Source organism: Oncorhynchus mykiss, chromosome 26, assembly GCF_013265735.2.
Source record: "Oncorhynchus mykiss isolate Arlee chromosome 26, USDA_OmykA_1.1, whole genome shotgun sequence".
Lineage (NCBI taxonomy): Eukaryota > Metazoa > Chordata > Actinopteri > Salmoniformes > Salmonidae > Oncorhynchus > Oncorhynchus mykiss.
Genome location: NC_048590.1, coordinates 39,255,448 through 39,282,398, shown reverse-complemented (window position 1 = coordinate 39,282,398; position 26,951 = coordinate 39,255,448). Strand labels below are relative to the sequence as shown.

Genomic DNA, 26,951 nt, shown 5'->3' with positions numbered 1-26,951 from the left:
ACCATCTGGAGGTACTTTCCTTTGTGCTCTGTCACACAACCAAAAACAACGACAATAAATTCAGCTAGTAAAGTCAAGCTAGTTGTTGGGGCCAGGCGATGGGGGATGAGGGGGTGAGGGGATGAGGGGGTGAGGGGCTGGCCGACGTAGGTGTGCTAACTGAGGATGGAAGGCAGGTGGGAAAGGGGAGAAGTGTCAGTTGTGGGAGTAATGAGGAGGGGAAGAGAGGGGTGGGAAGGGAAAGGGGAGAGGAGAGGAGAGAGGGGTGGGAAGGGAAAGGGGAGAGCAGAGGAGAGAGGGGTGGAAAGGAAAAGGGGAGGGGAGAGAAGGGTGGGAAGGGAAAGGGGAGAGGAGAGGAGAGAGGGGTGGAAAGGGAAAGGGGAGGGGAGGGGAGAGGAGAGAGGGGTGGGAAGGGAAAGGGGAGGGGAGAGAGGGGTGGGAAGGGAAAGGGGAGAGGAGAGGAGAGAGGGGTGGAAAGGGAAAGGGGAGGGGAGAGAAGGGTGGGAAGGGAAAGGGGAGAGGAGAGGAGAGAGGGGTGGGAAGGGTAGACCTACTCCAATAATATATTTCCTTGAATGAGCTGCCTCGCTGAACAGGAGAACAATAATCCACCTTTCATGTCTAACCTTAAACAGGTCTTCTTTTGTAAATGTCTGATGTCTAACCTTAAACAAGTCTTCTTTTGTAAATGTCTGATGTCTAACCTTAAACTGGTCTTGTTTTGGAAACGTCTGATGTCTAACCTTAAACAGGTCTTGTTTTGTAAATGTCTGATGTCTAACCTTAAGCAGGTCTTGTTTTGTAAATGTCTGATGTCTAACCTTAAGCAGGTCTTGTTTTGTAAATGTCTGATGTCTAACCTTAAACAAGTCTTGTTTTGTAAATGTCTGAATTCTGACCCGAAACAGGTCTTCTATATAAAAGTCTGATTACTAACCTGAAACAGTCCAACTGTGAGGCCAAATCCATAAACTGTCACTTAAATACTGTACATTCCTTGGCTCGCTCTCTGAGAGAGGAAGCATTGTTGGTTTGTTTATTGTAGAAATATGTTTTCTATTCCTCTGTGTACACAGTGACGTATGATTCATTTCTCTTGTGTATTGTACACAGTGTGTGTGTATATATGTATATACAGTATGTATGTACAGTTGAAGTCAGAAGTTCACATACACCTTAGCCAAATATATGTAAACTCAGTTTTTCACAATTCCTGACATTTAATTCCCTGTCTTAGGTCAATTAGGATCACCACTTTATTTTAAGAATGTGAAATATAAGAAAAATAATATAGAGAATAATTTATTTCTGCTTTTATCTTTCATCACATTCCCAGTGGATCAGAAGTTTACATACACTCAATTAGTATTTGGTAGCATTGCCTTTAAATTGTTTAACTTGGGTCAAACGTTTTGGGTAGCCTTCCACAAGCTTCCCACAATAAGTTGGGTGAATGTTGGACCATTCCTGCTGACAGAGCTGGTGTAACTGAGTCAGGTTTGTTGGCCTCTTTGCTCACACATGCTTTTTCAGTTCAGCCCACATATTTCCTATAGGATTGAGGTCAGGGCTTTGTGATGGCCACTCCAATACCTTGACTTTGTTGTCCTTAAGCCATTTTGCCACAACTGTGGAAGTATGCTTGGGGTCATTGCTTAAATATATCCACATAATTTTCCTCCCTCATGATGCCATCTATTTTGTGAAGCGCGCCATTCCTGCTGCAGCAAATCACCCCCACAACATGATGCTGCCACCCACGTGTTTCACGGTTGGGATGGTGTTCTTTGGCTTGCCCGCCTCCCCCTTTTTCCAACAAACATAACGATGGTCATTATGGCCAAACAGTTCGATTTTTGTTTCATCAGACCAGGGGACATTTCTCCAAAAAAGTACGATCTTTGTCCTCATGTGCAGTTGCAAACCGTAGTCTGGATTTTTTATGGTAGTTTTGGAGCAGTGACTTGTTCCCTGCAGAGTGGTCTTTCAGGTTATGTCGATATAGGACTCATTTTACTGTGGATATAGATACTTTTGTACCGGTTTCCTCCAGCATCTTCACAAGGCCCTTTGCTGTTGTTCTGGGATTGATTTGCACTTTCCTCACCAAAGTATGTTCATCTCTAGGAGACAGAACGCGTCTCCTTCCTGAGTGGTATGATGGCTGCGTGGTCCCATGGTGTTTATACTTGCGTACTGTTGTTTGTACAGATGAACGTGGTACCTTCAGGCATTTGTAAATTGCTCCCAAGGATGAACCAGACTTATGGAGGTCTACAATTTTAGGAGGTCTTGGCTTATTTCTTTGGATTTTTCCATGATGACAAGCAAAGAGCTTGAAGGTAGGCCTTGAAATACATCCACAGGTACATCTCCAATTGACTCAAATTATGTCAATTAGCCTATTAGAAGCTTCTAAAGCCATGACATCGTTTTCTGGAATTTTCCAAGCTGTTTAAAGGCACAGTCGACATAATGTATGTAAACTTCTGACCCACTGGAATTGTGATACAGTGAATTATAAGTGAAATAATCTGTCTGTAAACAATTGTTGGAAAAATGACTTGTGTCATGCACAAAGTAGATGTCCTAACCGACTTGCCAAAAATATAGTTTGTTAACAAGAAATTTGTGGAGTGGTTGAAAAATGAGTTTTAATGACTCCAACCTAAGTATATGTAAACCTCCGACTTCAACTGTGTGTGTGTGTGTGTGTGTGTGTGTGTGTGTGTGTGTGTGTGTGTGTGTGTGTGTGTGTGTGTGTGTGTGTGTGTGTGTGTGTGTGTGTGTGTGTGTGTGTTTAAAAAGACTGCTCTCACTCTCTTGCCAAACAGAGATATTTGTTAGTCGATCATGGTCCTCTGTAAGTAATGGATATCGGTATGTTTACAATAAATGACTTCATGAATTTAATTTGTAAATATGTTTACATTACTGTGATATCTCCCTGGTTATGCATTTACTGAGCTCAGGTGAGGAACGTATCAGTGTGTACAGTGTTATGTACAGCACATCATCATAAAGCAGACATATACTGTATGTGTTTCTGCAGTAGAAGCTGAAGTTGCTTTTACATATATGAGCTGTATAGAGATGCTCCCTCTCACACACTGATGTGGTGGGGGATTGGATCCTGGCACAGCAGTTCAAATCTTATCTGTCCCGCGCTCCCATTCAGATGCCAGGGTCGTGGTGTAGTATAGCCACCCTAATAGCCTCTATGGTGCAGCTCACTGGCATAATCAGGTACACACACACACACACACACACACACACACACACACACACACACACACACACACACACACACACACACACACACACACACACACACACACACACACACACACACACACACACACACACACACACACACACACACACACACACACACACACACACACACACACACACTCACAGAGAGCCCCGGAGCAGACACCAATCAGGTGAATGTGGTGTGGAGGTGCTAGCTACAGACTCTGGCAGCCAGGCCACTGGCCATCTGTTGTAGTAAAATGGAAAGGTCAGGACACTACTCACTGGAACAATGGCACTATGGGAAACTAGTTGACTGTGTGGGTGGCTGGGTGCCTCTAAGCAAAATGCTTCTGTGTTAGGTTTAGTTGTTTTGATGTTTGAATCTCTGCTGTTTGGGGGCATCAATTGCCAAAAAGATGTGATGCATTGCTGCTGCGTTTGTGTGTGTGTGTGTGTGTGTGTGTGTGTGTGTGTGTGTGTGTGTGTGTGTGTGTGTGTGTGTGTGTGTGTGTGTGTGTGTGTGTGTGTGTGTGTGTGTGTGTGTGTGTGTGTGCCAGGTGTTGTGTGGACACCCCAGGCCATGCTAGCAGGGTGATGTCATTCAGCCAGTTCCTCATCACCTCAGAGCCTACAGGGAATAATCATAGACCCTAAAGTCAGAACACACAGCTTTACCTGACTATCTATGAAACAGAGACAAGACCAAAACAATGCTTAGTATAATCCAAATGCACAGAGACATTCCACAATACCACACAGACTATACATATTAAACACATATCCTATTTACATCTGGACTAAACAGCTATCTTTACAGTCTCTTGGTAAATGAAAAGCTCAACTTTGATCAAATGTCTTGGCATTACATTTTGAAATTGGTTCCTGGTTGCTAACAGAGCTGTTCTGACACCCAGATGATGTTTGTGCGGTTACTTTGTCATAAGAGTAAAAGGTCTGAGGCTGAAGTAAACTAACAAGCCAATAGCGGCCGTTCAGCACCACTGAAGCGGACAGAGACAGAATCAGCATTCCAAAATGCAGCTCTTTATAGGGAATATGGTGACATTTAGGACACACTCTGTAAATGGGAAGTAGGCCTAATCAGGGCGTAAGAAGCCTGGAGGGAGAAGACTTTCCCATGGAGTCGGTGTTGCTAGTCAGGAAGCAGTTGCAGAAGGTGAGTTGAATAATAATAAACATGAAGATAAACACAAAACAGAAGAAGCGTACTGAACGTAACCAAAACCAATACCACCTGATGACAGAGGCTACTGAGGGCTACATGGTTGCCAGGTGTACACAATGTGGGTTGCCAGGACCGGTGGTCAGTAGACCGGCAGGTGGGAGCAGGCGGGACACCTATCCTATTCAGCTATAGGCCTGTTGACTTGTTCAAACCAAACTCTAGAATGGTAAATAATAGGAAACAAATTGCAACAAACGGAAAATACACCTCTCTATTGTTTCTTGGAAACGGCACCGACAGTTTATGACCAAGGCCTTTGGGACAAGGCATCTAACATTCATAAAAGCTTCACAACACCAACCTTATGTATGGCCTTTTATCTAATAGAGTATGTTTGTTTTGTTCACACTACCTGCCTGTTAAGCACTGTTATAAACTGGTTGGTTGGCTATGACAAAACTTTTATTTTCACTGCTCTAGACGCTGTTTACGTACGTAAGCTGCTAGTTATATAAATAAAGTCTCATTTGAGATGGTTATTATCGCTGCATTCACCCTGGGCCGTGAAGACGCTGCTGTGTTGAGCATTTCTGTCGTTATAAAGCAGTGTCCCGGTGTCATTGCATTACTTATTAGTAGTGGTGAATGACAAAGTTGTCTGCTTTTATGGCTGGGCGTTTCAGACGTAATAAACACTCAGACAGGGTATCCTTTCCTCTTCCTGATGAATTACAAATACGAAGCAGAATGCCGGATGGAAAATGGCTGCCAAGCTTGATGTATAGGTGAGGTATTTGCAGCGGTTGGCATTGCTACAGCAACCCCCTGTCAGGGGAGAGGATGATAAATGTCTCTCTGGATGGCTGGCTCACAACTACTGTGCTGTACATCATTAGTGTGGGAGAAGGAAAACTCCTCACTGCATCATTACTGTTGGTGAGGGGAAGAGGGTGTAGGGTGTAGGGTTAAAGTTAGAGTTAGGGGTAGGGGTAGGGCTAGGGTTAGGCATTAGTATACAAGCAAGGTACTCAAGTCAACCTTGTTGGAAAAGTCAACTATCCCTCTCAATCTTAAATGACATGGAAAAGGTATGTGTGTGTGTTGGTGTCCAAGCGTGCATCAGTGTGTGTGTTTTATGTGACGTGTGATAACCTGACTACACACACCTCACCACTGCTCTTTGTCCAACCATTGATCTAACGTGATCAGCTCAGCTGTGGGAACACCAGGCTTTTTAAGTAAGGGAGAGAGACAGCGAGACAGAGAGACATACATTACATGCTCGTCAAACATCTCATTCCAAAATCATGGGCATTAAAATGGATTTTCTGCTTTAAACAGCCTCCACTCTTCTGGGAAGGATTTCCACTAGATGTTGGAACATTGCTGCGGAGAGCATTGGAGCATTAGTGAGGTCGGACACGGATTTGGGGCGATTAGGCTTGGCTCGCAGATGGTGTTTCAATTCATCTCAAAGGTGTTCGATGGGGTTGAGGTCAGGGCTCTGTGCAGGCCAGTTAAAATGTTCCACACCGATCTCAGAAAACCATTCCTGTATTAACCTCGCTTTGTTCACGGGGGCATTGTCAAGCTGAAACAGGAAAGTGTTGCCACAAATTTGGAAGCACAGAATAATCTAGAACGTCATTGTATGCTGTAGTTTCCCTTCACTGGAACTAAGGGGCCTAGACCAAACCATAAAAAAGCCCCAGACCATTATTCCTCCTCCACCACTTTACGGTTGGCACTAATTCAGGCAGGTAGTGTTCTCCTTGTATCCACCAAACCCAGATTCGTCCATTGGACTGCCAGATGGTGAAGCGTGATACATCACTCCAGAGGACGCGTTCCCACTGCTCCAGATTCCAATGGCGGCAGGTTTTACACTACTCCAGTCGTCGCTTGGCATTGCATATGGTGATCTCAGGATTGTGTGCGGCTGCTCAGCCATGGAAACCCATTTCATGAAGCTCCCGACAAACAGTTCTTATGCTGAGATTGTTTCCAGAGGCAGTTTGGAACTCAGTAGTGAGTGTTGCAATCAAGGATAGAAGATTTTTAGATGCTACTCGCTTCAGCACTCGGCGGTCCTGTTCTGTGAGCTTGTGTGGCCTACCACTTCGCGGCAGAACCATTGTTGCTCCTAGACATTTCCACTTCACAATAACAGCACTTACAATTGACTGGGGCAGCTTGACGAACTGACTTGTTGGAAAGGTGGCATCCTATGCCGGTGCCACGTTGAAAGTCACTGAGCAATTCAGTATGGGCCATTCCACTGCCAATGTCTCACTATGGAGATTGCATGGCTGTGTGCTCGATTTTATACACCTGTCAGCAATGGGTGTGACTGAAATGGCAGAATCCACAAATTGAAAGTGCTTGTGTAGCCTACAATACAATATGTACAGAACAACCTGGGATATCAAGTTGGTTGGCTACCTGAAGAACCATTGAGTCTGAATACCTGACTGCACCTACAAACATGGGTAAACTCCAGTAAACTGAACATTCTCTTGGCAGAGGAAAACCAGTAAACTGAACATTCTCTTGGCAGAGGAAAACCAGTAAACTGACCATTCTCTTGGCAGAGGAAAACCAGTAAACTGTACATTATCTTGGCAGAGGAAAACCAGTAAACTGAACATTATCTTGGCAGAGGAAAACCAGTAAACTGAACATTCTCTTGGCAGAGGAAAACCAGTAAACTGTACATTCTCTTGGCAGAGGAAAACCAGTAAACTGAATATTCTCTTGGCAGAGGAAAACCAGTAAACTGACCATTCTCTTGGCAGAGGAAAACCAGTAAACTGAACATTCTCTTGGCAGAGGAAAACCAGTAAACTGAACATTATCTTGGCAGAGGAAAACCAGTAAACTGAACATTCTCTTGGCAGAGGAAAACCAGTAAACTGAACATTCTCTTGGCAGAGGAAAACCAGTAAACTGAACATTCTCTTGGCAGAGGAAAACCAGTAAACTGTACATTATCTTGGCAGAGGAAAACCAGTAAACTCAACATTCTCTTGGCAGAGGAAAACCAGTAAACTGAACATTCTCTTGGCAGAGGAAAACCAGTAAACTGTACATTATCTTGGCAGAGGAAAACCAGTAAACTGAACATTCTCTTGGCAGAGGAAAACCAGTAAACTGAACATTCTCTTGGCAGAGGAAAACCAGTAAACTGAACATTCTCTTGGCAGAGGAAAACCAGTAAATTGAACATTCTCTTGGCAGAGGAAAACCAGTAAACTGACCATTCTCTTGGCAGAGGAAAACCAGTAAACTGAACATTCTCTTGGCAGAGGAAAACCAGTAAACTGACCATTCTCTTGGCAGAGGAAAACCAGTAAACTGAACATTATCTTGGCATAGGAAAACCAGTAAACTGAACATTATCTTGGCAGAGGAAAACCAGTAAACTGAACATTATCTTGGCAGAGGAAAACCAGTGAACTGAACATTCTCTTGGCAGAGGAAAACCAGTAAACTGTACATTATCTTGGCAGAGGAAAACCAGTAAACTGAACATTCTCTTGGCAGAGGAAAACCAGTAAACTGAACATTCTCTTGGCAGAGGAAAACCAGTAAACTGTACATTATCTTGGCAGAGGAAAACCAGTAAACTCAACATTCTCTTGGCAGAGGAAAACCAGTAAACTGAACATTCTCTTGGCAGAGGAAAACCAGTAAACTGTACATTATCTTGGCAGAGGAAAACCAGTAAACTGAACATTCTCTTGGCAGAGGAAAACCAGTAAACTGAACATTCTCTTGGCAGAGGAAAACCAGTAAACTGAACATTCTCTTGGCAGAGGAAAACCAGTAAATTGAACATTCTCTTGGCAGAGGAAAACCAGTAAACTGACCATTCTCTTGGCAGAGGAAAACCAGTAAACTGAACATTCTCTTGGCAGAGGAAAACCAGTAAACTGACCATTCTCTTGGCAGAGGAAAACCAGTAAACTGAACATTATCTTGGCATAGGAAAACCAGTAAACTGAACATTATCTTGGCAGAGGAAAACCAGTAAACTGAACATTATCTTGGCAGAGGAAAACCAGTGAACTGAACATTCTCTTGGCAGAGGAAAACCAGTAAACTGTACATTATCTTGGCAGAGGAAAACCAGTAAACTGAACATTCTCTTGGCAGAGGAAAACCAGTAAACTGAACATTCTCTTGGCAGAGGAAAACCAGTAAACTGAACATTCTCTTGTCAGAGGAAAACCAGTAAACTGAACATTCTCTTGGCAGAGGAAAACCAGTAAACTGAACATTCTCTTGGCAGAGGAAAACCAGTAAACTGAACATTCTCTTGGCAGAGGAAAACCAGTAAACTGAACATTCTCTTGGCAGAGGAAAACCAGTAAACTGAACATTCTCTTGGCAGAGGAAAACCAGTAAACTGAACATTATCTTGGCAGAGGAAAACCAGTAAACTGAACATTATCTTGGCATAGGAAAACCAGTAAACTGAACATTCTCTTGGCAGAGGAAAACCAGTAAACTGAACATTATCTTGGCAGAGGCAAACCAGTAAACTGAACATTCTCTTGGCAGAGGAAAACCAGTAAACTGACAATTCTCTTGGCAGAGGAAAACCAGTAAACTGACCATTCTCTTGGCAGAGGAAAACCAGTAAACTGAACATTCTCTTGGCAGAGGAAAAGCAGTAAACTGAACATTCTCTTGGCAGAGGAAAACCAGTAAACTGAACATTCTCTTGGCAAAGAAAAGCTCAGCAAAGTGAGTCGAAGGCAATAAGGATAAACGCTTATGTAGTACAGCCTCTTGGCCTTCATTCCTCTCAGATACAATATACACAGTCCAGTGGAACTGGAGGGGGGAGAGAGAGAGGTGAGAGAGGTGAGAGGGGAAGAGAGGGGTGAGAGGGTTGAGAGGGGAAGAGAGGGAGGAGGGGGAGAGAGGTGAGGGTTGAGAGGGAGGAGGGTGAGAGAGGTGAGAGGAGAGAGAGAGAGGTTGAGAGGCAGGGAAAAGACAGTTGATCTGAAGGCCAGAAAGGTGACAGTGAAAGGGAGATGAGAGGCAGGGGAGAGAGATGGGGTGTGAGAGAGAGGAGAATGGGTGAAAGGACGAGAGCAAGAGGACAATGGGGTGAGCTTGAAAAGAAAGGGGCAAGATGTGGAGGTATTGCACATAATAGTCAAACATAAACAACATAATTAATATCCAGTATATCATACCACATCACACCCAAAACCATCCTTTGAGCATCACTGTCTTCCTCCAAAGTATAGTTTTACAAGTTAACGCGTATGAATGGCTTGAAGATCGAGAGTAATGATGATCATATTATGGTCCATCTGCTGAGAAAACTGCACGAAGATTTAAACACACAGACATTTGATTTATTGCTGGTTTCCCTGGTGGAGATGAAGACCCATGCCCCTATACTGATGAGGCTTGTTACCCTATCTATTTTAAATGGCCACTTCCTGTACAGAGGACCAGTGAACAACTTGCCTGTAGCTATGTCTACATAACTACATAGCACCCAAAGTAGAGCACACTAAAACCAGAACAGACCACAAACCATTAAACCTTAATCCCTTAACCCCAATTCACCTCTCTCACTCAATGGCTTGTTCACGTTCTCTCTATTTCAATCCCTCTTTCTCTCAGCCCATTCTTTCTATCTCAACCCCTCTCTCTCTCTCTGTCTTTGTCTCGCTCTCTCAGTCTCTCTCTCTCTTTCCCCTTCCTCATCTCTATCTGCGTCTCTCTCCCCATCTTCTGCTGACATCAGAGGCTGTTGCTGAATAACAACAGCTATGCGCTCATCACACACTATCTGTCACATACACACACATTATGAGTGATAGCTGGAAAGTGTGTTAGGCTGTCTTCAGAGAGTCCGTCTGTACCATACAGTGATGTGTAAATAAATCTCCTACAACTGTCACACAGATGTCAACGTACACACGCAGATGCACATCGACACACGTCACATGCACGTACACTGCACACAGTGGCATCATGCACCTATTATTTTAGAGGAGGCACAAAGTAAATGAGGTGGGGCATCTTTCAAACACCTGAAACAGCTTTTTACTGCAATCTAGCGCAATAATCGATATGCCTAATTCTATATAAAAAAATATACAGTATGTCTATTTTTCTGCATAGGCTATTTAAGCCTTCATCTTTACCTGTTGAATTGTCATTTTAATCAATGATGCACATTCATTCTTTACGAACCTTTATGCCAGGAGTTTAGTACAACTGCCACACTGGTATATAGTATCAGAAGTCTAGAATTATAAGTCTATGAGCTTCCCAAGTTTTGTATTTTCTAGCTGGCTATCTAAAGGATTTTTTAGCTGGCTAACTAAAGTATTTTCTAGCTGGCTAACTAAAGTATTTTCTAGCTGGCTAACTAAAGGATTTTTTAGCTGGCTAACTAAAGTATTTTCTAGCTGGCTAACTAAAGTATTTTCTAGCTGGCTAACTAAAGCAAACATAATAAAATTGCTAGGTGGCTAGTATTACAGAGAAAGAACAAAACATATCTGTTTCCTTTATTCATCAAGAATGAATCCATTTTTCATTTTACCTTTATTTAAATAGGCAAGTCAGTTTTAAGAACAAATTGTTATTTTCAATGACGGCCTAGGAACAGTGGGTTAACTGCCTTGCTCAGGGGCAGAACGACAAATTTTTACCTTGTCAGCTTGGGTATTCAATCTTGCAACCTTTCTGATACTAGTCCAATGCTCGAACCACTAGGCTACCTGCCGCCCCAACAGGCCACATAGCTTGATCAAATTAATTTACAAACATACCTCCTGGGAGTCCTGTCCATCGCCGGCAGCTAAAATCAAATCAAACGTTGTGTATGTCACTTGACACTCTCTCTCCTCTTCCACTGACAATACTGTCTGCATAACCACATGCACTAGCATCCTGCCTAGCATATCTTTGCTCTAGTAGGGAAGGGTCCAGTCAGTGTGCCCCCATTCACAAAATACAGCTGACAGATCTTTTAATAAATAATTATGAGAAAGTGTGGTCCTAAAAATTAAGTTTAGTAGTTAATTTATCATCAGAAAAATATATTGTACATACAGTGCCTTGCGAAAGTATTCGGCCCCCTTGAACTTTGCGACCTTTTGTCACATTTCAGGCTTCAAACATAAAGATATAAAACTGTATTTTTTTGTGAAGAATCAACAACAAGTGGGACACAATCATGAAGTGGAACGACATTTATTGGATATTTCAAACTTTTTTAACAAATCAAAAACTGAAAAATTGGGCGTGCAAAATTATTCAGCCCCTTTACTTTCAGTGCAGCAAACTCTCTCCAGAAGTTCAGTGAGGATCTCTGAATGATCCAATGTTGACCTAAATGACTAATGATGATAAATACAATCCACCTGTGTGTAATCAAGTCTCCGTATAAATGCACCTGCACTGTGATAGTCTCAGAGGTCCGTTAAAAGCGCAGAGAGCATCATGAAGAACAAGGAACACACCAGGCAGGTCCGAGATACTGTTGTGAAGAAGTTTAAAGCCGGATTTGGATACAAAACGATTTCCCAAGCTTTAAACATCCCAAGGAGCACTGTGCAAGCGATAATATTAAAATGGAAGGAGTATCAGTCCACTGCAAATCTACCAAGACCTGGCCGTCCCTCTAAACTTTCAGCTCATACAAGGAGAAGACTGATCAGAGATGCAGCCAAGAGGCCCATGATCACTCTGGATGAACTGCAGAGATCTACAGCTGAGGTGGGAGACTCTGTCCATAGGACAACAATCAGTCGTATATTGCACAAATCTGGCCTTTATGGAAGAGTGGCAAGAAGAAAGCCATTTCTTAAAGATATCCATGAAAAGTGTTGTTTAAAGTTTGCCACAAGCCACCTGGGAGACACACCAAACATGTGGAAGAAGGTGCTCTGGTCAGATGAAACCAAAATTGAACTTTTTGGCAACAATGCAAAACGTTATGTTTGGCGTAAAAGCAACACAGCTGAACACACCATCCCCACTGTCAAACATGGAGGTGGCAGCATCATGGTTTGGGCCTGCTTTTCTTCAGCAGGGACAGGGAAGATGGTTAAAATTGATTAAATTAATGCTCAACAGTTTCCCATGTATTTCAAGAATGGTCCACCACCCAATAGACATCCAGCCAAATTGTGACAAATGTGGGAAGCATTGGAGTCAACATGCATCAGCATCCCTATGGAACGCTTTCGACACCTTGCAGAGTGGGGGTGCACACCATGTGGCTCTGCAGGCCCAGGAATGAAGAACACTGGCCTATGTGGGTCTGAAATAGTGCAAACCATTGGAATAGGGTGTGATTTGGGACAGTCCATAGCCTCCCTGCTTCAGTATGAGTTGGTCATTAGTACGACTGACTGTCCTTTAACCAGACTGATGCAAGGAGCAGCATAGCAAGCACATCCTCCATTCACTTTGCAGGATATTCTCTTCCTTTCTCTCTGTAGGGGGTTGAGACAGAGAGAGAGAGAGAGAGACAGAGGATGGGCTGGCTGATTTACAGTCTTATTTTCCCCCAGGCCTCATCTCTCCTTCATTAATACAAACCCTAAACTGTCACACCCACAAACACACACAATCCTGTATAACTTGTGGAGACACACAATTCAGTCCCATTCAAAATCCTATTTTCCCTAACCCGTAACCTTAACCCAAAAACCTAAAGTTAACGCTAGCTCCTAACCTTAACACTAAATCTAACCCTAACACTAATTCTAACCTTAACCCTAAACCCCCTAGAAATATAATTTGACCTTGTGGGGACCAACAAAATGTCTCCAGTTGGTCAAAAATCCACACACACACACACACACGGAATATTAAAGTGCATGGGCCAGCAGGGAGACAACTACAGTGTTGAAGGAGAGATAACACACTCACTGATCATACTAATGATGAACCATATACAGTACAGCTCTCTCTCTGTGTGTGTGTGTGTGTGTGTGTGTGTGTGTGTGTGTGTGTGTGTGTGTGTGTGTGTGTGTGTGTGTGTGTGTGTGTGTGTGTGTGTGTGTGTGTGTGTGTGTGTGTGTGTGTGTGTGACGCTGTTCCTCCTTACGTCACAGCCTTACTCTAAAATTGTTTAATAAATCCATATTTTTCCTCATCAATCTACACACAATACCCCATAATGACAAAGCAAAAACAGGTTTCCATTGATCATCCTTGAGATGTTTCTATAACTTGATTGGAGTCCATCTGTTGTAAATTCAATTGATTGGACATGATTTGGAAAAGCACACACACACTTGTCTATATAAGGTCCCACAGTTGACAGTGCATGTCAGAGCAGAAATCATGTCATGAGGTTGAAGGAATTTTCCGTAGAGCTCCGAGACAGGATTGTGTCGAGGCAGATATCTGGGGAAGGGTACCAAAACATTTCTGCAGCATTGAAGGTCCCCAAGAACACAGTGTCCTCCATCATTCTTAAATGGAAGAAGTTTGGAACCACCAAGACTCTTCTTAGAGCTGGCCGCCCAGTCAAACTGAACAATCGGAGGAGGCGGCCTTGGTCAGGGAGGAGAACAAGAACCCGATGGTCCCTGTGACAGAGTTCCTGTGTGGAGATGGGAGAACCTTCCCGAAGGACAACCATCTCTGCAGCACTCCACCAATCAGGCCTTTATGGTAGAGGGGCCAGACAGAAGCCACTCCTCAGTAAAAAGTACATGACAGCCCACTTGGAGTTTGCCAAAAAGGCACCTAAAGGACTCAGACCATGACAAACAAGATTCTCTGGTCTGATGAAACCAAGATTGAACTCTTTGCCTGAATGCCAAGTGTCAAGTCTGTCGGAAACGTGGCACCATCTCTACGGTAAAGCATGGTGGTGGCAGCATCATGCTGTGGGGATGTCTCTCAGGGACTGAGAGACTAGTCAGGATTGAGGGAAAGATGAACGGAGCAAAGTACAGAGAGATCCTTGATGAAAACCTGCTTCAGCGTGCTCAGGACCTCAGACTGGGGCGAAGGTTCACCTTCCAACAGGTCAATGACCCTAAGAACACAGCCAAGACAACGCAGGAGTGGCTTCAAGACAGGTCTCTGAATGTCCTTGAGTTGCCCAGCCAGAGCCCAGACTTTAACCCCATCGTACATCTCTGGAGAGACCTGAAAATAGCTGTGCACCGACGCTCCCCATCCAACCTGACAGAGCTGGAGAGGATCTGCAGAGAAGAATAGGAGAAACTCCCCAAATACTGGTGTGCCAAGCTTGTAGCGTCATAATCAAGAAGACTGGAGGCTGTAATTGCTGCCAAGGGTGCTTCAACAATGTGCTGAGTAAAGGGTCTGAATACTTATGTAAACGTCATAATGAAGTTATTACATTTTGTATAAATTAGTAAAAATGTCTAAAAGCCTATTTTTGCGATGTCATTATGCGGTATTGTGTGGAGGTTGATGATTATTATTATTTTTTTATCCATTTTAGAATAAGGCTGTAATGTAACAAAATGTGGAAAAAATCAAGGGGTCTGAATACTTTACGAAGGCACTGTTTACCTGTAGCTCACCATATTTGAAGAGGAGGTGATAATAACTGACTATCTAGGGTTCTGCATGAACACAATTACCTCCCACTCCACAGCTGAGTTGGAGAGAGAAGAGCAATGTTAATATGTATACGTAATTGGGAGTGGCTCTGTTGCAGAAGACGCCGTTGCTCTTTCAGTTCCATCATATCAGTTTTGCAGTGATATTATACTGCCATCTACAGGACGGATCTCTCATAGCAGGCTCTGGTTTATAAGGAGTGCACTGTCCTCTTGTGGCCAAGTTTAACAAGTTTAAACCATATGAGCTGAACATGACATTTTCATAAAATATTTTAAGAAAATGTTCTGCAAGCAATAATTTTCAATTTTAAATGATTCATCACTGACCCAAAGAAAGAACTGACAGAAGAACACACACAGAGTTAGAGATGCATTATGTTCTGGGCTGTGGACTGTGAATTTTGAATAATCACTACAGTTGTATGACAATAGTCTTTATTTTAACTGCCTGAAAAATATGAATGTGTGGCAGTGTATAAAGATGTGTAAAGTTCTAAGCTACAATTTTAAAGGCCCGATGCAGACGTTTTTATATAAATATTAAATAATTAGGTAACAATTAATTACCAGACTGTAATAGTTGTCCATTAAATGGTAAAAAAATAAAAATAACTTAAATAGCTTTTTAGCAACCAAAAAAGATTCTCCAGCAAGAATTTTGCTAGGACTGTCTGGGAGTGGCATGAGTGGGGTGGGGGGGAACTGAAAACTAGCCTTTATTGGCAGAGAGGTTTGGAACTCTCGTTGTTATTGGTCTATTAACTAATTTACAACCTGAAACTCCACGTTTGCAAAACCTGCTGATTAGAAGGTCCTGTGTAGATTGTATTTTCAACCAGCAACCATCAGGAAATAACACGGATGTTTTTTTTTTGCTCACACACTTGTACTGTGTTAGTTTCATCAGCTGTTTAACAATATGATACAAAACACAGGCGAAACTGAATATTGAATGCACTGGGCCTTTAATAATTCTGTGATACTTACAATTGTATTTTTATCTCCTCAGTAAGTGCACACTTTATTGACTTTGATGTTAATTATTTTGATGTGGGGTGGGAAATTAGGCATATTATGGTGCTTACAAAAACTTTGATAACCGACCCTGCCACAAGGACACATGAATGAAATGGATAGGTTACTCAAGTCACGTGATACATTGGGTTGCGAAACACACGCGGAAGTATGACGCTGTATACTGTTGCTTTTATTCTTGCTTTTTTGCATTTAGCCAATTTAACACCCTTGTTTTTACCTGAAGGTAAGCATAACTCCCCTAATCTGTTTGTTGTTCATATCCCGCATCCCCTTTGGACGCACACATCGACGTGTGGAGGAAGAAACAAACTAAAAGTCAAGTGCAACAAGCCATGCAGTGGCACTGCAGATGAAAGCGGGTTTTGTGTGGACCGTTAACTTCACAAATTATGTTTCTGATCTTGATCTGAGCGGTTGACCAGACTGTATTTAATAAGCCTAATGAAAAAGCAAAGATCATAATTAGGCTACCGAAATGAATAGCCTCACTTTAACCCGTCACCCGTCACTTTAACAATACATTCATGTACATACTAACTCAATTGGGCCGACCAACCAGTGCTCCCGCACATTAGCTAACCGGGCTATCTGCATTGTGTCCTGCCACCCGCCAACCCCTCTTTTACGCTACTGCTACTCTCTGTTCATCATATATAATTAGTAATTTTAACCATATCTACATGTACATACTACCTCAATCAGCCTGACTAACCGGTGTCTGTATGTAGCCTCGCTACTTGTATAGCCTCGCTACTGTATATAACTATTGTTTTATTTCTTTACTTACCTATTGTTTACATAATACCTTTTTTGCATTATTGGTTAGAGCCTGTAAGTAGCCATTTCACTGTTAGGTCTATCTATACCTGTTGTATTCGGCACGTGACAAATAAACTTAGATTTGATTTATAGCGTATTAAATTGCATAATACATGCAGTGAAACAACAGTGACACATGCTATAGCCTAAAATGTTAACATTGCACAGAAAAGTGACCGTTTCAAACTTGTAACAATGTGACCATCAAAATCATAGGTCTAACTGATCATATTTGTGTTTTATTATTTTTATTTTATTATTTTTAAAGAGGAATATCACTTCAAACAATGGATGTTACAGGTATGTAAAGGCTACAATGTAAACTGTCACGTGTTATTTTTTAGGAAAGCAGATGACATACAGTAGCCTACATACCAGAGTTACTGTACACACAGTCATCTTGTTCCTTCCTGTAATAAATTAAAGCAGTAGGCCAAGACCTTCCTCAAATGTATTTGCTTGTCAGTATGAGGTTGTCATCTTTAGTTGACTGCCTGCCTATACCTGTTTTTGTTATTACAGTATAATAAAGTCTATGCTCTGGAGGAGTACCACCATCGCCTGAACATCTTCACTGGGCATAAGAGGAGAATCCACTATCATAATGCAGGGAAGCACACGTTCTCAAGTAGGCTATGCATTTATTTATTTTCAACTATTTGTCCATTTCTTCCTGTTTTCCCAGTCACAACTTAACTCTCAATGTATTCATAATATAGCTGTATGTATGTTACAGGTATGATATCTTACAACTATTGTAACTTTCCTTTTCCCAGTGGGACTGAATCAGTTTTCTGACATGTTGTAACTTTCCTTTTCCCAGTGGGACTGAATCAGTTTTCTGACATGTTGTAACTTTCCTTTTCCCAGTGGGACTGAATCAGTTTTCTGACATGTTGTAACTGTCCTTTTCCCAGTGGGACTGAATCAGTTTTCTGACATGTTGTAACTGTCCTTTTCCCAGTGGGACTGAATCAGTTTTCTGACATGTTGTAACTGTCCTTTTCCCAGTGGGACTGAATCAGTTTTCTGACATGTTGTAACTTTCCTTTTCCCAGTGGGACTGAATCAGTTTTCTGACATGTTGTAACTTTCCTTTTCCCAGTGGGACTGAATCAGTTTTCTGACATGTTGTAACTTTCCTTTTCCCAGTGGGACTGAATCAGTTTTCTGACATGTTGTAACTGTCCTTTTCCCAGTGGGACTGAATCAGTTTTCTGACATGTTGTAACTTTCCTTTTCCCAGTGGGACTGAATCAGTTTTCTGACATGTTGTAACTTTCCTTTTCCCAGTGGGACTGAATCAGTTTTCTGACATGTTGTAACTGTCCTTTTCCCAGTGGGACTGAATCAGTTTTCTGACATGTTGTAACTGTCCTTTTCCCAGTGGGACTGAATCAGTTTTCTGACATGTTGTAACTGTCCTTTTCCCAGTGGGACTGAATCAGTTTTCTGACATGTTGTAACTGTCCTTTTCCCAGTGGGACTGAATCAGTTTTCTGACATGTTGTAACTTTCCTTTTCCCAGTGGGACTGAATCAGTTTTCTGACATGTTGTAACTGTCCTTTTCCCAGTGGGACTGAATCAGTTTTCTGACATGTTGTAACTGTCCTTTTCCCAGTGGGACTGAATCAGTTTTCTGACATGTTGTAACTGTCCTTTTCCCAGTGGGACTGAATCAGTTTTCTGACATGTTGTAACTTTCCTTTTCCCAGTGGGACTGAATCAGTTTTCTGACATGTTGTAACTGTCCTTTTCCCAGTGGGACTGAATCAGTTTTCTGACATGTTGTAACTGTCCTTTTCCCTGTGGGACTGAATCAGTTTTCTGACATGTTGTAACTGTCCTTTTCCCAGTGGGACTGAATCAGTTTTCTGACATGTTGTAACTGTCCTTTTCCCAGTGGGACTGAATCAGTTTTCTGACATGTTGTAACTGTCCTTTTCCCTGTGGGACTGAATCAGTTTTCTGACATGTTGTAACTGTCCTTTTCCCAGTGGGACTGAATCAGTTTTCTGACATGTTGTAACTGTCCTTTTCCCAGTGGGACTGAATCAGTTTTCTGACATGTTGTAACTTTCCTTTTCCCAGTGGGACTGAATCAGTTTTCTGACATGTTGTAACTGTCCTTTTCCCAGTGGGACTGAATCAGTTTTCTGACATGTTGTAACTGTCCTTTTCCCAGTGGGACTGAATCAGTTTTCTGACATGTTGTAACTGTCCTTTTCCCAGTGGGACTGAATCAGTTTTCTGACATGTTGTAACTGTCCTTTTCCCAGTGGGACTGAATCAGTTTTCTGACATGTTGTAACTGTCCTTTTCCCAGTGGGACTGAATCAGTTTTCTGACATGTTGTAACTGTCCTTTTCCCAGTGGGACTGAATCAGTTTTCTGACATGTTGTAACTGTCCTTTTCCCAGTGGGACTGAATCAGTTTTCTGACATGTTGTAACTGTCCTTTTCCCAGTGGGACTGAATCAGTTTTCTGACATGTTGTAACTGTCCTTTTCCCAGTGGGACTGAATCAGTTTTCTGACATGTTGTAACTGTCCTTTTCCCAGTGGGACTGAATCAGTTTTCTGACATGTTGTAACTTTCCTTTTCCCAGTGGGACTGAATCAGTTTTCTGACATGTTGTAACTGTCCTTTTCCCAGTGGGACTGAATCAGTTTTCTGACATGTTGTAACTTTCCTTTTCCCAGTGGGACTGAATCAGTTTTCTGACATGTTGTAACTGTCCTTTTCCCAGTGGGACTGAATCAGTTTTCTGACATGTTGTAACTGTCCTTTTCCCAGTGGGACTGAATCAGTTTTCTGACATGTTGTAACTGTCCTTTTCCCAGTGGGACTGAATCAGTTTTCTGACATGTTGTAACTGTCCTTTTCCCAGTGGGACTGAATCAGTTTTCTGACATGTTGTAACTGTCCTTTTCCCAGTGGGACTGAATCAGTTTTCTGACATGTTGTAACTGTCCTTTTCCCAGTGGGACTGAATCAGTTTTCTGACATGTTGTAACTTTCCTTTTCCCAGTGGGACTGAATCAGTTTTCTGACATGTTGTAACTTTCCTTTTCCCAGTGGGACTGAATCAGTTTTCTGACATGTTGTAACTGTCCTTTTCCCAGTGGGACTGAATCAGTTTTCTGACATGTTGTAACTGTCCTTTTCCCAGTGGGACTGAATCAGTTTTCTGACATGTTGTAACTGTCCTTTTCCCAGTGGGACTGAATCAGTTTTCTGACATGTTGTAACTGTCCTTTTCCCAGTGGGACTGAATCAGTTTTCTGACATGTTGTAACTGTCCTTTTCCCAGTGGGACTGAATCAGTTTTCTGACATGTTGTAACTGTCCTTTTCCCAGTGGGACTGAATCAGTTTTCTGACATGTTGTAACTGTCCTTTTCCCAGTGGGACTGAATCAGTTTTCTGACATGTTGTAACTTTCCTTTTCCCAGTGGGACTGAATCAGTTTTCTGACATGAGCTTTGCAGAGTTTAGGAAAACTTTCCTCCTGACTGAACCTCAGGTACAGCTGTGAAATGTAATTACTAAAATGTGATCCTGTAGTTAACCCCAATTATAAGTCTACGAGCTTCCCTGACATAAGATAGCCTAATCAATAGTAATTGTTCTTCCATTTATCTTCATCAGAACTGCTCTGCCACCAAAGGGAGTCACATCAGCAGCCATGGGCCATATCCTGGTTCTGTGGACTGGAGAGAGAAGGGAAACTATGTGTCACCTGTCAAATACCAGGTACTACGTTTCCCTCATAAGGCTAAATATACTGAGTGTACAAAACATTAAGAACACCTTCCTAATATTGAGTTGCACCCCCCCCCCCCTGTTTTGCCCTCTGAACAGCCTCAATTCATCTGGGCATGGACACTCTACAAGGTGTCGAAAGCATTCCATAGGGATGCTGGCCCATGTTGACTCCAATGCTTTCCACAGTTGTGTCAAGCTGGCTGGATGTCCTTTGGGTGGTGGACCATTGTTGATACACACGGGAAACTGTTGAGTGTGACACAAACTGCTCCTGGCACCTAATACCATACCCCGTTCAAAGGAACTTAAATCTTTTGTCTTGCAATTCACCTTCCGAATGGCACACACACACACAATCCATGTCTCAAGGCTTAAAAATCCATCTTTAACCGGTCTCCTGCCCTTTATCTACACTGGTTGAAGTGGATTTTACAAGTGACATCAATAAGGGATCAAAGTTTTGACCTGGATTCACCTGGTCAGTCTGTCATGGAAAGAGCAGGTGTTCATAATGTTTTCTACTCAGTGTATATTCACAACAACATGACCAAGTCATTTTCTTATGGATTGGCTGATTGCAGGCGAGTGACAAAGATAAAAGAAGCTGTACATTTATGACTGTGCTGTGTTGATATCATGTTGAGTGAATGTGCTATTGTTGTGTCCTAAGGGTCATTGTGGAAGCTGCTGGACCTTCTCCACTACCGGCTGTCTTGAGTCTGTTACCGCTATAGCTACTGGAAAACTCCCACTTCTGGTGAGAACTAGCCCTATTTCTCTTGTATTTTCTACGGTTTCACACTATGTTTCACACTGATTTTGGCAGTCAACCTACTATGTTTCCCTGTATGGTTTCATATGAAGCGGTACAATAGAAAGACTGTAGTTGAATTGGTTGTTGAATGGTTGTTGGTAATAGCCTTATCTGTGAGTTATCATTCTATATTTTCCAGTCTGAGCAGCAACTGGTGGACTGTGCTCAAGACTTCAACAATCATGGATGTATGGGGTTGGTAGCCTACAGTACCATCTTAAAATCACATGAGCTTATCACTCCTGTCCTGCATGTGACTTCTATGCCTCCTGATGCATACTGTTGCTGTCTGTCTGCAAAAACATCATTCAGCTACTGTAATGTATTGGTTTCAGGGGACTCCCAAGCCAGGCGTTTGAGTATGTTAAATACAACAACGGACTCATGACCGAAGATGACTATCCTTACACGGGACATGTATGTATTTATAAATTATTCTTAGTGTAAAAAAGGAAAATGTTAATAACACAAGTAACAGTGTTATACTAGTATTTCATCCTTATGACTCACTTGTTTGGATTACTCACTATATACTTCTTTATCCCAATTACTTTCCTTAGGATGGCTCTTGCAATTTCAAGCCCGAGTTGGCAGCTGCCTTCGTGAAAGATGTTGTCAACATAACAAGTGTGAGAGACTAAAACTAAACGTTTTACAACCTCTGCATCTGTCCTAAACATTGTTTTCTTGGTCAGCAATTGGTATGTTGTTCTGTCTTGCCCTCTATCAGTATGACGAAAAGGGCATGGTTGATGCTGTGGCCAGACTGAACCCAGTCAGCTTTGGATATGAAGTGACTGATGATTTCCTCCACTACAAAGATGGTGTGTACAGCAGGTGAGAGTAAGCCCAGTACACTCCGTTGTTCCTTATCACTCCCACTTGACAATACATGTTGGGTGGCAGGATTAAAGAGCTTTGTGGGAATTGAATTGTGAACCTCCAAATCTTATCAAATAATGTGTGGAAGGTAGAAAACTGTACTTATGAGCCATACAATGTTGCAGTAGAAGACTTTCATGAACTGTAAAGCTCCTTGCCGTTCACATAAGGTATACAAACTGCACATTTGACCCTCTATTACAATGAATTAACATGTCCTCCATGTGTTTTATAAACTATTCTTTGTTTGTATTAGCACTACGTGTAAGAACACTACAGACAATGTGAACCATGCTGTACTGGCAGTGGGATATGGTGAAAAGAATAGCACTCCATATTGGATCGTGAAAAACTCCTGGGGCACCAACTGGGGAATGGATGGGTAAATACATAAAAAATATTCAGTGCTGTTGAACTACCTTTTTTTACTAATGATAACTATATAGATGCTTCATGAACATAGATCAGCTATTGAACACCCATACATTGTAGGACACGTATACTGCAAGATAGCTGTCTGACTATCTCCTTTTATGGTGAAATTATACTGAACAAAGGTGAACACAACATGCAACAATTTCTATGTTTTTACTGAGTTACAGTTCATAGTAAGAAATAAGTCAATTGAAATAAATTCATTAGGCCCTAATGGATTTCAAATGACTGGGCAGGGGTGCAGCCTTGGAGGGCATAGGTCACCCATTTGACAGCCAGGCGCACTCAGCCAATCATAATGTTACAGACAGATATACATTACATCGACATTACTGCAGTCAGCATGCCAATTGCACGCTCCCTCAAAACTATTACACTGAACAAAAATTCACATTTTAAAAAGTGGCCTTTTGTTGTCCTCAGCACAAGGTGCACCTGTGTAATGATCATGCTGTTTAATCATCTTCTTGATATGCCACACCTGTCAGGTGGATGGATTATCTTGGCAAAGGAGAAATTCTCACTAACAGGGATATAAACAAATTTGTGCACAGAATTTGAGAGAAATAAGCTTTTTGTGCATATGGAACATTTCTGGGATTTTTTACTTCATCTTATGAAACATGGGACCAACAATTTACATGATGTGTTTATTTTTTTTTATTATTATTTTTTGAACCCCTTTTTCTCCCCAATTTCGTGGTATCCAATTGGTAGTTACAGTCTTGTCTCATCACTGCAACTCCCGTACGGACTCGGGAGAGGCGAAGGTTGAGAGCCGTGAGAACCCAACCAAGCCGCACTGCTTCTTGACACAATGCCCACTTAACCCGGAAGCCAGCTGCACCAATGTGTCGGAGGAAACACCATACACCTGGCGACTGCTCTCAGGCCCGCCACAGGAGTCGCTAGTTCGCGATGGGACAAGGACATCCCTGCTGGCAAACCCTCCCCTAACCCGGACGACGCTGGGCCAACTGTGCACTGCCACATGGGTCTCCCATTCGCTACCAGCTGCGACAGAGCCTGGACTCGAACCCAGAATCTCTAGATGCGTTTGTATTTTTTCTCAGTGTAATAGTTTTGAGGGAGCGTGCAATTGGCATGCTGACTGCAGGAATGTCCACCAGAGCTGTTGCCAGAGAATTTAATGTGAATTTCGCTATCATAAACCGCATCCAACATCGTTTTAGAGAATTTGGCAGAACTTCCAACCTGCCACACAACTACAGACTACGTGTATGGTGTTGTGTGGGCGGTTTGCTGATGTCAGCGTGAACAGAGTGCCCCATGGTGGTGGTGGGGTTATGGTATGGGCAGGCATAAGCTACGGACAACAAATACAATTGAATTTTATTGATGGTAATTTGAATGCACAGAAATACCGTGACGAGATCCTGAGGCCCATTCATCCGCCGCCATCAACTCATGTTTCAGCATGATAATGCATGACCATGTCGCAGGGATCTGTACACAATTCCTGGAAAATGTCCCAGTTCTTCCATGGCCTGCATACTCACCAGACATGTCAATAATTGAGCATGTTTGGGATGCTATGGCTCAACATGTACGACAGCTTGTTCCAGTTCCCACCAATATCCAGTAACTTCACACAGACACAAGGAGTGGGACAACATTCCACAGGCCACAATCAACAGCCTGATCAACTGTATGCGAATAAGATGTGTCGTGCTGCATGATTGTCCTGTTGGTCACACCAGATACCAGATTTCTGATCCACACCCCTACTTTTTTTTTAGGTATCTGTGACCTACAGATGCATATCTGTATTCCCAGTCATGTGAAATCCATAGATTCGGGCATAATGAATTTATTTGAAGTTGATTCATTTCCTTGAATGAGTCTTTGAAAATGTTGTATGTTGTGTTTATATTTGTTTGGTACAGCTTACAAAATATATTTTGTTTTGTATTTCCTCCTCAGATATTTCCTAATAGAACGAGGGAGGAACATGTGTGGACTGGCAGCCTGCTCCTCTTATCCTCTCCCCCCGGTGTGATGTAACGGGAACTCAGAAGAGAACGCCACAGTCAGTCTTCAGCTACAGTATGAGAAAAACAGGATACATTTTCTCATTCAGAGGACAGGAGTGGGCATCTCTGTATTATTTGCATGGACATGTTTTTAAGAACTGTAGTTATACTGTTACAATGTGAGTTTTACATTTTCCAAGTTACTTATTTTAAATTAATTATAACTGGATCGTATTATGAAGGTTTGTACTGTATATGGTAAGTGGCTGGTCATGGTTAGTTAGTAGGCACTGACTGGGTAGTGAGAGTCTTTGAATCGTGTGCTTATGTAGCCACATATTGCTCTGGTTTTGAGTGTGTAAGAGATCCTAGTTAGTACTGTAGTTGACTACTGTCACAAAAGCATCACCAATATTTTAGCTTCTCTTGATTTGACATTTTGGTTAGTGTTATATTTTCTTTAGAGGTTTGTACTAGGCATATTTTGTGTATTTTAGACTGATGCTGCTGAGGGTTGTAAAAAAAAATATATATATATACAGTACCAGTCAAAAGTTGACACACCTACTAATTTCTTTATTTGTACTATTTTCTACATTGTATAATAGTGAAGACAAACTATGAAATAACACATATGGAGTAATATAGTAACCAAAAAAAGTGTTAAACAAATCAAAATATATTTTAGATTCTTCAAAGTAGCAACTCTTTGCCTTGATAACAGCTTTGCACACTCTTGGCATTCTCTCAACCAGCTTCATGACGTAATCATCTGGAATGCTTTTCCAACAGTCTTGAAGAAAGTTCCCACATATGCTGACCACATGTTGGGTGCTTTTTCTTCACTCTGCTGTCCAACTCATCCCAAACCATCTCAATTGGGTTGAGGTCAGGTGATTGTGGAGGCCAGGTCATCTGATGCAGCACTCCATCACTCTCCTTCTTGGTCAAATAGCCCTTACACAGCCTGGAGGTGTGTTTTGGGTCATTGTCCTGTTGAAAAACAAATTCCCACTAAGCGCAAACCAGATGAGATGGCGTATCGCTGCAGAATGCTGTGGTAGCCATGCTGGTTAAGTGTGCATTGAATTAAAAATAAATCACACAATGTCACCAGCAAAGCACCCCTACACCATCACACCTCATCCTCCATGCTTCACAGTGGGAACCACACATGGGGAGATCATCCATTCACCTACCCTGCGTCTCACAAAGACACGGCGGTTGGAACCAAAAATCTTCAATTTGGACTTGTCAAACCAAAGGACAGATTTCCACCAGTCTAATGTCGTGTTTCTTGGCCCAAGCAAGTCTCTTCTTATTGATGTACTTTAGTAGTGGTTTCTTTGCAGCAATTCGACCATGAAGGCCTGATTCACGCGGTCTCCTCTGAACAGTTGATGTTGAGATGTGTCTGTTACTTGAACTCTGTGAAGCATTTATTTACTTGGGCTGCAATCTGAGGTGCAGTTAATTGCCGATTCTGAGTCTGGTAACTAATGAACTTATCCTCTGCAGCAGAAGTAACTGGGTCTTCCTTTCCTGTGGCAGTCCTCATGAGAGCCAGTTTCATCATAGTGCTTGATGGTTTTTGCAACTGCACTTTCAAGGTTGACTGACCTTCATGTTTTAAAGTAATGATGGTCTGTTGTTTCTCTTTACTTATTTGAGCTGTTCTTGCCATAATATGGACTTGCTCTTTTACCAAATAGGGCTATCTTCTGTATAACACCCATACCTTGTCACAACACAACTGATTGGTTCAAATGCATTAAGAAGGAAAGAAATTCCACAAATTAACTCTTAAGAAGGCATACCTGTTCCTTGAAAGGCATTGCAGGTGACTACCTCATGAAGCTGGTTGAGAGAATGCCAAGAGTGTGCAAAAGGTGGCTACTTTGAAGAATCTCAAATATAAAATATATTTTGATTTGTTTAACACTATTTGGGTTACTACATGATTCCTTCTGTTATACACTGCTCAAAAAAATAAAGGGAACACTTAAACAACACAATGTAACTCCAAGTCAATTACACTTCCGTGAAATCAAACTGTCCACTTAGGAAGCAACACTGATTGAGAATAAATGTCACATGCTGTTGTGCAAATGGAATAGACAACAGGTGGAAATGATAGGCAATTAGCAAGACACCCCCAATAA

General features: G+C 42.1%; 1 protein-coding gene across 2 annotated transcripts; it reads left to right on the top strand.

The window, feature by feature from the left end:
• Positions 1-16,186: 16,186 nt before the first annotated feature.
• On the top strand, positions 16,187-25,345 carry LOC110506772 (pro-cathepsin H). 2 transcript variants are annotated; one of them, XM_021586628.2, is made up of 12 exons: positions 16,187-16,300; positions 17,165-17,196; positions 17,419-17,524; positions 20,352-20,422; positions 20,548-20,652; positions 21,335-21,421; positions 21,618-21,673; positions 21,814-21,895; positions 22,039-22,107; positions 22,209-22,315; positions 22,617-22,742; positions 24,740-25,345. In XM_021586628.2, the coding sequence occupies exons 1-12, from the start codon at positions 16,225-16,227 to the stop codon at positions 24,813-24,815; spliced, it is 993 nt and encodes a 330-aa protein (XP_021442303.1). In that variant the 5' UTR covers positions 16,187-16,224; the 3' UTR covers positions 24,816-25,345. The 2 variants fall into 2 exon arrangements, with proteins under 2 accessions (XP_021442303.1, XP_021442304.2); XM_021586629.2 differs by lacking the exon at positions 16,187-16,300 and having other exon boundaries at positions 17,173-17,190; positions 17,413-17,524.
• Positions 25,346-26,951: the final 1,606 nt, after the last annotated feature.

Excerpts from the sequence above, each read along its gene's own strand:
- LOC110506772 (XM_021586628.2), top strand. The coding sequence starts at position 16,225 with ATGACGCTGTATACTGTTGCTTTTATTCTTGCTTTTTTGCATTTAGCC. Across the intron at positions 17,525-20,351 it reads AGGGAAGCACACGTTCTCAA|TGGGACTGAATCAGTTTTCT; the intron begins GTAGGCTATGCA and ends TCCTTTTCCCAG. Across the intron at positions 22,108-22,208 it reads ATGTTGTCAACATAACAAGT|TATGACGAAAAGGGCATGGT; the intron begins GTGAGAGACTAA and ends GCCCTCTATCAG.